We start from the raw sequence: 12,750 nt of genomic DNA on the forward strand, positions 1-12,750 counted from the left end.
CTCACTCTTCTTTTACGCTTCCCTTCCTCCTTAACTTCACCTCTTCCTCTTTCAATCTCTTACATCTCTCTCTCTCTCTCTCCCTTTCTCTCATTCCTGCCATCTTCTTTCATCGACTTCCCTTCCTTCCTCTTTCATCCCTCTTTTATTCTCTGTCATCCACTCTTTCAGTAGCCCCTCCCTTTTCCTCTCTCTCTCTCTCTCTCTCTCTCTCTCTCTCTCTCTCTCTCTCTCTCTCTCTCTCTCTCTCTCTCTCTCTCTACCTGTTATTACACATAGTTTTGCTTTTCGTATTTTTTTCGCTTTCTCTGAGTTGATTGCAAAGTGCTTATTAGCTGCATAAGTAAAAACAAACGTACGCTCCTGCATATACAAGGTTCTTTTATAAAAACTTAAAACTTGAGCATACTCATCTATAAATATTGGTCCTGGTCTGCCTCACGCTCAGGCAACCCTTATGGCTCTGCTTCATGCATATCAATTCGCTGTTACATTTTCCTGTCTCGCAACCCATTTCCACCCTGCCTCGCCCTTGCCCCCTTTTCACCTGTGTGTGTGTGTGTGTGTGTGTGTGTGTGTGTGTGTTTTAGTTAACCTTCTCCGTGTTATGAAAATAATTAGATACTATTTACTAGATTTCAGAAACCACGAATTTGCTCCAAAGAAGCAAATTCAAATAGTCCAGTCATGCATACTAATAACAATAGGACATAGAAGGAAACAACATCCAGAATTGTTCATCATGTTTTACTACAAAAATAAACTCGTATATAAAATATGTAGAAATGACTAGTAACACATACGGCGGCGGTAGGAGGGGGGTATTTGGTACTATAATACTAGTGGAGAGTAGCGACAGAAAGTGAGGGAGCAGAGGACATACAACGAAGGAGAGAGGAGGGATATATAATGAGGAAGACAAGAATGAAGAATGAAGTGGGAAGATCAAGGTGAGGAAGAGAGAAGAGAGGAGGGTGAGGAAGAGAAGGGATAGAGAGTGAGGGAGGGAGGAGGGAGAGGGATAAGGAGTGTGGCCGAGAGATGGGAAGAAAGGGTGAGAAAAGAAAGAAGAGTTGTGCAAGATGAGAGATAAGGTGACGGTAGGAGGGGAGTATTGATGGACGCGTAAACACAGGGAGAGAGTAAGGCTACGCGAGGGAATGGAAGAGTTACTGGGTTACTGCAAGGTAAGGTAGGGGGGGGGGTACTGAAGGATGAAGGGGCTGTAATTGGCTGAACATTAATGAAGTTATTGCGAGGGAAAGGGGAGGGAGGGAGACGTGTACAGAGAAGGAAAAATGACCGACAGGCAGGGTAAGTTAGGAGAGAAGGAAGGGGGAATGTAGGGTGAAGGAGGGCAAATAGTGCAAATGAAGGAGGGGAGATTAGTGGGCAGAGTGAGGGAGGAGAAAGAGTCGTGTAAGTTGAAGGATAAGGAACAAAGCTGAGTGAAGAACGCAGTGTGTGCCTTGTATTCTGAGTGTCTTTGAAGATTTTGTAACAACTGTTTCCTCAGTTATGTATTATCCACATTACACCACCTCACCCCGTTTATTACAGACACCTGAGCAATGTTAAAAAGACGTAGCTAAAATGTAACCGAATATTAACGTATAAAGTGCTAAGCGAAGCACGAAGAATGAAATGCTATTAAATCTTCTACGCCAACCATAATACCACTGTGAGTCCTATCCTAGGGTGTGAGTGGAATTTTGACACTGGACTGAGGTAAATTAACAACAAGGATGTGGCTGAGAATAGTATTTCAATGTTGTGATTGAACTATTAGTCTGAAAATATTGTTGGGGTGGTTGGGGATAATACTATTTTGTGTGGCTGGGAGTTTTACTAAAATGTGAGGTTAGGAGTATTATTAACTTGTGACTGGGAATAATACTCGGATGTGTCAGGGAATAATATTAGGAAGTGTCTGGGAATATTACCAAATTCCGCAAAAGTATTCCTAAAGAGTGTATCTGAGAGGATTACAAGGGTTTCAAGACGAAGAAGAATCTCACTAGAGTGTAACTGGAATCTTTGCTATAAGGTGTGGTTGGGGTTATTACTAAGGATGGTTGGGCATATTAACAAGTGAGGCTGCTAATATCACTAGAGTATGGTTAAGGATTTATATTATAAAAATAAAGTATCACTCTGCAATCATTAATATAGAGTATAAAGCGAACAGCCACGAACACCTTTCGTTAACTTATTAAAGAGTCTTCTCTCAGCACCTGGTAGATATAAATACACAAATTGCGCACATTTTACTCTACTACTCACAAACAAGTAGCAAAAAACGTAGAGTTCACCGTTTGATTGATATGCAATGTGCACTAGTTCTACCACCATACACAAAGTACTGCATACTCGAATGCTCACTATACACAACAGGTCACACTGTTTATTATACAGATCATTATACAAGATTTTTTTACACATACATATACATAACTGTCACTGCCAATAGCAAAATTATCATCACCTTCGACGACGGTACCTTAGCACCGTGGATAGATCGTGATCTTACAGTAGAGTGCTGTTATTCAAACGCAAGAACTGTGTGTGTGTGTGTGTGTGTGTGTGTGTGTGTGTGTGTGTGTGTGTGTGAAGATACAAACAGTTCCACCAGAGCTGGACCCTCTTTTGATATGAATAAGTACGCTGAGCCGAAACTGTTGCACACTCACATCAGTTTCAACATATGGGTATATTTTTTCCTGTAAATTCATTGCACTGTTGACGCTGCTATGAATGTTCATGTATAGCCAAAACTTGTATATTCACACCAATATCAGTATGGCGTATAGTTCTTCCGTTACAGCATATATGATGTTTTATCAGTGGTATTGCTAGGGTGTGTTGTTACGTGGTGGTTGGCCAGGGTGAGCAAGGTGGCAGTCAACTGGCACTTTATTATCACCACATCGCTGCAGGCTCCTGAAGGTGAGGAATCTGTCGAAGGAGGTGACCTGTGCATACGACTCATACATGTGTTCCGAGGTGGCATCACAGGGCATCCCGTAGTGCTCTGCCTCGCCCATATTATCATACCGGGAGGCCCTGGAGCACATTCCGGGTGGCGTCCCTTGCTGCTGTGGCTCTCCCAAGTCAAGGTCAGGCGGTGGAGAGGCTGGCGGAGGAGGCAGGATGGCAGCCCAGTTGACCTGCATCTCAGCAGACTGATCACTTGGATGGCAGCAGGACGTGTGTGGTGGTCATGAGGCCAGCAGGTCTGTGGTGGCGTATGCTTCAGCGGTGTTGTTGGGAAGCAGTAGCCTTGGTTCCGTGTACTCATTAACCATCTGATCCGGCTTGAGGAGTCGTGAGGAGGATAAGCTGGAATCCTTATCACTGTCAGACGGCTGCCATACCTTGAAGTCACTGTACATATTGATGGAAGGGTCCTGGTACAGTGGAGGTGCGTGAGGTGGGCTGGCTGGTGGTGCCTTGTGCTGTACCCTCCACAAGTACCACACCGTACCAAGCACCAGTAACAGCACCAACGGAATCAGTAGGTACGCCAACCATACTGAGTGTGTCGGGGCGTACAGCACCTCCCCTGCTGCCACCGCCCTGCCCAACCCATGTCCCTCTACCACTACAGGGGCGCTGAAAGGTCCCGCTCCAGCACCTGTGAGCGCCGCCACGCGCACGATATATACGTGTCCAGGCAGTAAATCACGAGTTTCCAGGTAGGGTGCATCAACTGTCTCGGTAACCTGACTACCATTGTGGCTGAGTGTGACCATGTACCCTATCACCTCCCCCTGCGCCTCCTCAGTATTAATGCCCGACCACTCGATCAGCACTGAACCCTCCTCTTGCCTCGTTACTCGCACGTTACCTGGCGCAGTCCGTGGCACTGAAAAGACGGGGGTGAACATTTTATATTATGATTTGGTTGTAACAATATATCTCGATGTGTTATCTATTTTTTCTATCTCTCCCTATCAATTTATCTATCTATCCATATCAGTCTGTTTATATATCTGTCTATACGTTTATCAGTCTATCTACCTGAGTTCATACCTGTACATATCTGCTTATCTATCAGATTAACTGTTTCTGTACATATGATACTCATAGAACCAGGGACACATGGTATACTCTTAGACCAATGAAACACAACACAGGCACCAACTTTGCGATGCTTGGCGTAAACTGTAAAATACAGTATGGTAGTTTGACTACCATGTCATCATAGAAACTTCAACACTGTTTCTTATAAAACTAGCCTCAAACAACATTAATTAATTAATGTTATCATACAGTAGCTAATGCAGCCGACATGTCTCTGATAGAGGACTACTACGTGCTGGCTTATGTTGTAGTTTATGAAGGCTACATCTAACCCCTCCAATTCGATGAGTCTCTCCTAATCTGAACTCTGTCTTCAAATGGTAGTCATAACCATCATCGTGATTTTTCTCCTTCATAATGACAGAGTCAGGGAGGATCCAGAAACAAGAAGATGGGAAGTACGAAACTCGTAGCAACAAAGAGAAAAAGAACATCATAGTGAAAAAATGTTTGTTTTTCCTATAATACCGAAACTGGAAGAAATCTAGGGTCATATTAGGATACACTTGGCACTGGAAGCTTTGTAGCTGTCAACACCTTTTCTTAGCAATTTACCGTGCATATTACACCAATTATTCTCATAAATATAATTTGCATAAGTTTTGTATCGACCCTATTTACCTTAAAAATGTACAAGAGGATAAAAAGGTACAATATGCAAAACAGATTTCTAAGGTAGAGGTGCTACGAACTTTTCAGTGCTAGCAAGAATACTTACCGTCCTCAGGCATGGTGAGGTGGTATGAGTTCGACGGCGTGCCCTCGATGCTGTGCCAGAAGGGTACGATGAAGAAGGTGTAAGGCGTGTTGGGGTGCAGGTTGTGGATGTGATAGGTGGACGAGGTGCCCAGGACAGTAGTCACCTCTACACTGCCTCCCTCCGCCATCCAGTACACAAACACCCCCTCAACCCAATCCTCCACTGGCTCCAAGAAGCTCCAGCTCAGCATAACACTGTCTGCTGCTATGGCTGTAGCCTTGGTTAAAGTTACCAGGGAACGCGACAGGCGACGCTGGACCTGACGCACCTGGGGAAGGCACAGGGTGGTTCTCCTATAACACAGGCCAATTCATATGTACTGCAGGGATGCCTCAGTCAGTATGACCAGTGTGTACAGCATATAATTTTCTACCTTCTATAACCCTTTTCATGCTTTATACTGCCCCTTTTTTGTCCAGTGACAAGAAGGTTGATTAGTATATTAATGTAGCAGCCAAACTATCTTCGCTCTCTACAGGTGGAGACTGAGCCGTCCCAGCTATACAGACGACTGGAGAGGGTAATTTTCTGGGAGCCCTGGATTTATAAAGGGTCCTAGACAGTTTTTACATTTAAACAAATTTCTTTAAGATACGTATTATGGCAAAACACTTTTTGTAGTATTACTGTCTCTAATATTAACTTAAAATAAAGTGGCTGGTGCTTGTATAAGCAAAGACATTCCTTTATTCAAAGAATCTTATACAGAGCAAAATGTAGATTTTCATTTTTCATTCATTCATTGCCAGACGCCATGTATCCCAGACGGGGTGGCCAATGGCTTAGAGTTAATTGTTTTACAGGGAGGGGCACTAATCCTCCACCAACCCCACTTGACACGTAGGGATGCCAACAGCATCTGGTGTTCCCAGGCGGTCACCCATCCAAGTACTAACCAGACCCAACGTTGTAGATCAGTTTATAAATACAGTACCTGGTCTGCAGTGAGAGTGGGGTGTGGGTTGGCTCTGGTGGTGACAGGATCAGACCAAGGGCTTGGGAACGACGCACCCTGACTGTTGACAGTGCGCACCAGGAAAGTGTAGGTGTGGCCTGGCGACAGGTGACTGACAACACATGATTCTTGTGTGACAACAGTATCAGCCACCCGCCACTCGGACCATCCCTGACACCAGTACTCCACAGCATACCACTGGTGGTCAGTCTTGCTGCCCTGGGAGTTGGGCAGCCAGCTTAGCTGCACTGCAGTTTGGTTCCAGCCCAGTATACGGGGCTTGCTGGGTGGTGGTGGCAGTAGTGGTGACTCCATTGGCTCTGTGTCCTCCACCACTTTAAGCACTGCCTCCTGCTGTATACTTCCTGTTGTTGCCGCTACATGACAGCTGTATATGCCTGCATCATCAAATTGCACATCTTTGATAATGAGGGCACCATTCTTTGGCAGGGAGGTCCGAGACTGGTGAGGGTGCAGGCTCAGCTGACGGGACGGCAGGTGTGCGGAGGGCTGGTACCACCAGGTGACATTCGTTGGAGCTGCTTCACTCACCACCTCACATGAGAACCTGGCCACTCCTCCAGGGGCCACTGTCATGTCCTTGGGTCCCACACCTACTACTGGTGGAGGCAGTGCTCTTACCACCACCACTTCTGCTCGCCCACTCACCCCACCACCACTGTTAATGCCCCAACAGTAGTAGGCACCGATGTCCCGTGTGGCTGGCTGGTGCAACAGGAGAGTACTGCCATCATCAGACACTGAGGAGTGGCTGCTGCTGTGACCAGGGGGCAGAACAGCCATCCCGTCCAGAGTGGGGAGATGCCAGAGCACGAGGGGTTGAGGCTGGCCTTCCACATGGCACTGCAGTTGTGCCTCATTGCCATGAATCACCTGCAGATGCTGAGGTCGCTGGGTCAGCACTGGCGCACCTAGCACAGTGAGTGTGGCCCTAGCAGTGGCCACACCTGCCTCACTCTCCGCCTCACACACATACACACCAGAGTCTGCAACTGTCACCCCCTGCAGAACTAATTGCTGGTCCTCAATAATGGCTCTTCCCAGCAGCATCCCTCCGTCCATCCGCCTCCAAGTGACTGTCGGGGTGGGAGAGCCCCTTGCCCGGCAACCCAACTCCACGCTAGCACCTGACGCCACTGACGTGTTGGATGGCTGCTCCTCAAACCACGGGGGTGCTGGGAGAATAAACAGTATAATGGTAGAATAATTGTGTATTGCAATGATTATACTGCCATGTCCACAATGGTAATGCAGCATGGATAATGGTAAATCAGTAACTAAACAAAGAAGGGGGACATTTTCTTGCGAAATTAGGTTTTCTGTTATCTGTTTATATCAGCTGGACCAAAAATGACCACAGCTTCAGCCTGCAGTTCACCGGGTTCACATACAGCTGAGTCTGGAGTCACAACAACAGCAACCTAACAAATCATTTCTGCATTTAACACCTTTATAGTGTAACTACGTTGGTATTAAACATACAAGGCATGATAATAGCATGGTGCTGGAGGGTGCTGGAGAGACACCTTCACGTGGTGGCACTGGTATGACTGAGCAGATCTGCTATCCGGTTATAGAAACGTCCCTTATTTCCATCTATTTTTCCTAAAAGGAAGATCGTGGACTGCAAGACAATGACAACATTGGTGCAGCTCACTGGGTTCATATACAGATACGCCTGGAGTTGCAACTACTACTGCTACTACTACTACTACTACTGTCATAGTTATATAGCATAGAAATTTTGGAATAATACATCAAACCAATCAGTAAAAAAAAAAGAAGAAAAAAAAAAAGAAATGAGGGCTTGCACGCCTTAAGGGGCAAAGTGCCATGCCAGCTGAAACCTGTTTTTTTCCACCAGCTGCTTCCTCGAACACTACCCAACGACTGCACAAAGTCGCTTTGTTTAATTCTAATTAGTGCAGTAAAGGTGAAAGTCTGAAGCAAAGCGACTTTGTGCGGTCAAAGGGTAGTGTTTGAGGGAGGAGCTGGTGGAAACAAACAGGTTTCAGATGGTATGGCGCTTCGCCCCTTGTGGCGTGCAGGGCCTCATATATTAGGCAGTCATAATAATGTGATCCATGGGCAATCATAAACACAACCAACTGTCAACTAATAAAAACCCACGATGTAGTCTACTGTATATTTTGTTCTTGCAACCACTAAATGATCTTATACAACTTCAGAATGATATTTTTTATCGATGAAGTTAATGTAGGCTATACCTAACCCCACCAGCTTGAAAACTCTCCCTAAAGCTGAATAAAATCGCCCGGACACCAAAAAAATAATAAATGTTTTCTTTTTGAAACTGTTTACTTATTGATGATGGCAGGGTGAGTTGGAGAAGCCTCATGGGAGCCACCAACATTGCGGGCACAACATACAGAATTTTATTAAGGGTTTTGAAATATGGTGTAACTATTTTTGGTTGCCCTAGTCTAGTGCATATAACCATATAATTAAGGTGGAAAAGTGATAATCAACACATGAACAAATAACTTACTCATGACAGTGAGGTGTGATGGCGGTGCCTGACGGGTGCCAGCAGCGTTGTGGGCATGACATATGTATTGGGCCGAGTCCTGCTGGACGGCCCAGGTGATTATCAGATCGCCATCCTGGTTGACACTGATGCGGCTGGAGTTGCTGACCTGGTGTCCGTCCCTGAGCCAGGTCACCTCAGGTGGTGGAATGCCCTTGGGAGGCCGGCAGGGCAAGGTGATGGATTCCCCTACCAGCACTTTTATAGAGGAGTCAGCCTGCTGCTGGAAATCATAGGCCAGTGTGGCCACAGTGAGTGTGGCATTTTTTGAACGTGTGGCGCCATAGCTGTTTGAGGCCTCACACCAATATGTTCCCGTATCACTGTCCCTCCTGGTGGCCGTGACCCGCAGGAAGAACAATGAACCTGAGGGCAGAAGCACCCGGTGTGAACGCTGATCCTGTGATGACGTGGTCACTTCCTTTCCGTCCCGGAACCATCGGATTCTGGAACTGCCCGAGGCGGCGCAATTCAGAGTGGCAGGATCATTGCGTCGCACCACCACGTTGTTTGGGTGTTCCTTGATCACTGGAGGTGCACCTGTACGAAAGATGTCATCATCATCATCACCATCATTATCATCATTTCCTTTTTCTGCCAATGGAGGGGTAAGGTCTGGCTTGGAGGCTTAGGAAAATGAATGCATGACATTGTTAGGGAAACTGATTTACTACCATTAGACACTAGTGTATGGCCTATATAAAATGAAACATTGTGTTCACTGCCAATTTAAGGTCTGCAGTTAATGTTTTTTTAACTTTTGTAGTGGAACTGGGGAGTGCAAATAGTCCATACTAGCCTTGATATGAAGAAAAAAAAAAGGCTCCAACATTCTGAATATAAGGTAACTGCCGAATGCCTGGAATCCATGCTTCCTACTTGTTATATGAGCCACTAGCCATTGAGAATATGACAAGGACATCATTGAAGACGGCTTTCTCCATCCACCAAAACAGAGAAAGCATTCTCACAGAAATTTTTTTTAAAGGTGGCAAAAATCCCTCTCTTTTCAGCTCATCTAATGGTCAATCCCGTATCAGCCAGTCAGACTGAAGCGTAAGTTTGTCTAGTACTGGTACCCAAGGACACTCATTCCTACCTTATAACAAACTTTCTTCAAATTTTATGCAACACTGAGTTACAACTGAAACAATGAGATTGGCCCAATTCCGTCAAGGGAAGACAGACAGACTAGTGGAACACCACAACCTACAGTCCTGAATATACCATTGTTGAGACGGGGTGCCTTTCCAGTCAGTGTGTTAAAACCTTGAGTCCGAGGGCAATTATATTCAACTTGGGAAGTAAATCTCATATTAAAAAGGTTAATGAAGGCTGTGTCTAACCTCTTCAGTTCTAAACATTTCTCATAAGGGGACTAAAATGGTCATGAGCAGGGAAAAAAAAGAAAGCATCATCAGATTACCGAGGTTACTGCACATACGAGTATAAGAGGTTACCATAACGTTGATTTCGACTGATTATTTTCATAAGTCATTCAATTTAGAGCTAGTTTTCACTTAAACATCCACTGTCCTGTGTCTGTAAAATTTCGTCATTGGGAATGTCTCTCCTGTTATCCCTGCCTCGCACCATCCACCCATTTGATCCACAAAATCCTTCATTTCAATTTCTTTAACTTCGTCCTCTCCCGTATCTTTAAAATCACTCGTGTCAGCCCGCTTTCACTTATTTCTGTTTAACAATCCATAAAATTCCTTATGTCAGTCTTCATTTATTCCATCGTGTCCTTCCACTCCTATAATCTTTGTTATGACAGCCCTCTTTCACCTTAAAATCTCTTCCATTGCCTCATACTCATTACATCCACATCCCTAAATTCCTTTATATTACCCCTCTTCCATTCCAAAATTAAATGGGCTACACTCATATTCACTTATCATTGAAGCCCTTGGAATCCTGACTCTACCCTACAGGTATAAACATCCATATTCACGTGCTTCACATTATCTATCCCTTCTAAAAACCCTCTTTCGATTTAAAATCTTTCACAGAACCCTTTACTTAGTCCATCGATCCATATAATCTCTTGCATAACCCTCCTTTATTCCAGAATCTCTCACTTTATCTTTGACTCGCTTCTGTCTCACCAAAGTAAGTTACTTTTACCCGTTGCCCACCCACTCAAACTTGTCCAGCCATCTCACAACACTCTCTTCTGTTACTCCTCTCTCTTTGACTTCATATATATACCCCCAACCCCCTTCACCTCCTCCACACACACACACACACACACACACACACACACACACACACACACACACACACACACACACACACACCAAGTTACCTATGTACCCCTCTCTTCTTTCTTTCCCTCATCCGCCAAACTCCACCCCCACCCTCACTTCAGTTTCGTCTTTCCCTGTTCCCCTTGCTCTTTCTCGGACCGGTCAAATCCATTGGACTATGTTGATTTCCTCTGTTCAACGTTCATCAAGCATTAACCTACAGCTGGGGACCTGGATGCAAATTTGATTGCTATGTTTCATATTCTAGGTTACGACTGCCACTCAACAACACCTTATCTGCCAAAATGACCCTTCTATTAATCCTAAGTAGTCTTCATCTTCTTCCCCCTTTCTCTCTACTCTTCACTATAAACATGGGGTCATTTCGTATGTACAGTGCATCCACAAAGAAAAATGCAATAAAATTTGTGAAGATAGGTTGCTTTGTGAGATGGAGCAAGGATTCGGAAGGTGTGAATGATACGAAAGTATATGAATGACGCATGAGCCTTTTTCACCAGGTGATCTTTTTTATATTTCTCTTAGTCTCAGGATCTCACCTCGCCCCAGCTTTTAGGCAGGAATTAAGGATGGTCGTATGGAATTAGTACCACATACACCGATATACCGGACATTACCTAAATAGTTAGTAGCTGCTGGGAAAAGATGCCTTCATGTTGTGGCATCAGCATAATCGGACGGCACCACTGCCTCAATACCGTATACAAATGTCCCTTAACTCCCTCTATGTCCCCTCAAAAGGAAGACGGTGAACTGCAAGATGAGAGTAATGTCATTCTGCAGTCCACTGGGTTCACATTCAGATGACCGATGGGACAGCACCGCCACCACCGCCAACAACAACAAAATAATTATTTACCTATCCACTGTCTCGTTATAAGTACTGCGATTTTTTAAATGAAATAAACAAAGGTAAACAACACATGTTAATTAGTTTATTTGTCCTCGACACAGAAAAAAAATAAAGGCCAAAATATTTGTTATTGCAATGCATGTGCTAGATACACCACCAGAGTGAAAGGATTAAACTCAGTAATATCATCTGAAGTAAATAGGAATTAAACCAGACAGAGGACATTTTAGATAGCCGCACTCACCCATCCGTATCCTACACCTGATCGCATCCATGAAGGTACTGATCTCCACCTATGAGAATACTGCTTTTTTTTTTTTTTTTCTTTTATAATAACTTATAAACCGCTGATCAAACTGCCAAGAAAAAGTATACACACCTCGTCCAGGACCAGACAAAACTTCTAGGGCCAAGAAATGCCTCATTTATGTTTTAGTATTTCCTGTATGGAAGAGCAATTGAAAATTGTTGAAAAGTTGGGTGTCCGAAATGTCGTAATGACACTGATGAAAATCCTTCATATATTATCCATACAAAATAATATTTTCACAGGATTTCCTTCCAAGTTCATGTATCTATAATGTTGAAGTAAACTGAGGTTGAAATTCAAGATTTTTGGACATTTATGGACCAATTACCGTGAACAGTGGGTCAAGGTCACTGAAACTGGGTCAGTATAAAAAAAAATCATGGTGCTGTACATTCTCAACAAGTATGATGGAAGTTGGAGACGAAAGGTAAAGGAATAATAATAACAATAACAATGACACTACTACTACTACTACTACTGTTTATTATTATTATCATTTTTATAATTATGATTATAATAATAATAATGACGGAAACAAAGACCTTCACCTATGGTAGAAGGTGGAGATCAGTAGTAACTAGAAAACTCTAGGAGTCAGAGACAGTTACTGATCACCTACGAGAATATTGTTGACCGGGCACAACTTGTGGTTTTTGTAAAAACTCAAAAACCGTTGGTTAAGCTGCCACCTAAAGTATACAGACAAGGTCCAGGACCAAACAAAACTTCTAGGGTCAAGCAGTGAGTCATTTATGTTTTTGGTTTTCCCTGCATGGAAGAGCAATTGAAAAGTCAGGTGAATGAAATACAATGTCACGCATGAATGACCCTCCAATTTTTCCCTTATAAGAATTTGGAAAACAATTTTATCACGGGATTTTCATTCATATTCATGTATCAGTAATAGTTTTATGTAAAATGAGGTTGAAAATTCATAATTTTTGGAC

General features: G+C 43.9%; 1 protein-coding gene across 1 annotated transcript; it reads right to left on the reverse strand.

Moving 5' to 3' along the window:
• Window positions 1-2,852: 2,852 nt before the first annotated feature.
• LOC145414532 (roundabout homolog 1-like) lies at window positions 2,853-11,741 on the reverse strand. The gene is given in 5 exon segments (XM_080284055.1): window positions 2,853-3,865; window positions 4,802-5,111; window positions 5,778-6,994; window positions 8,329-8,994; window positions 11,738-11,741. Coding segments are annotated over 5 exon segments (3,210 nt in total).
• Between the last annotated feature and the right edge of the window lie 1,009 nt (window positions 11,742-12,750).

The sequence above is a fragment of the Coenobita brevimanus genome, chromosome 13, assembly GCF_032717465.1.
Source record: "Coenobita brevimanus isolate Jiangsu-jjx chromosome 13, ASM3271746v2, whole genome shotgun sequence".
NCBI lineage: Eukaryota > Metazoa > Arthropoda > Malacostraca > Decapoda > Coenobitidae > Coenobita > Coenobita brevimanus.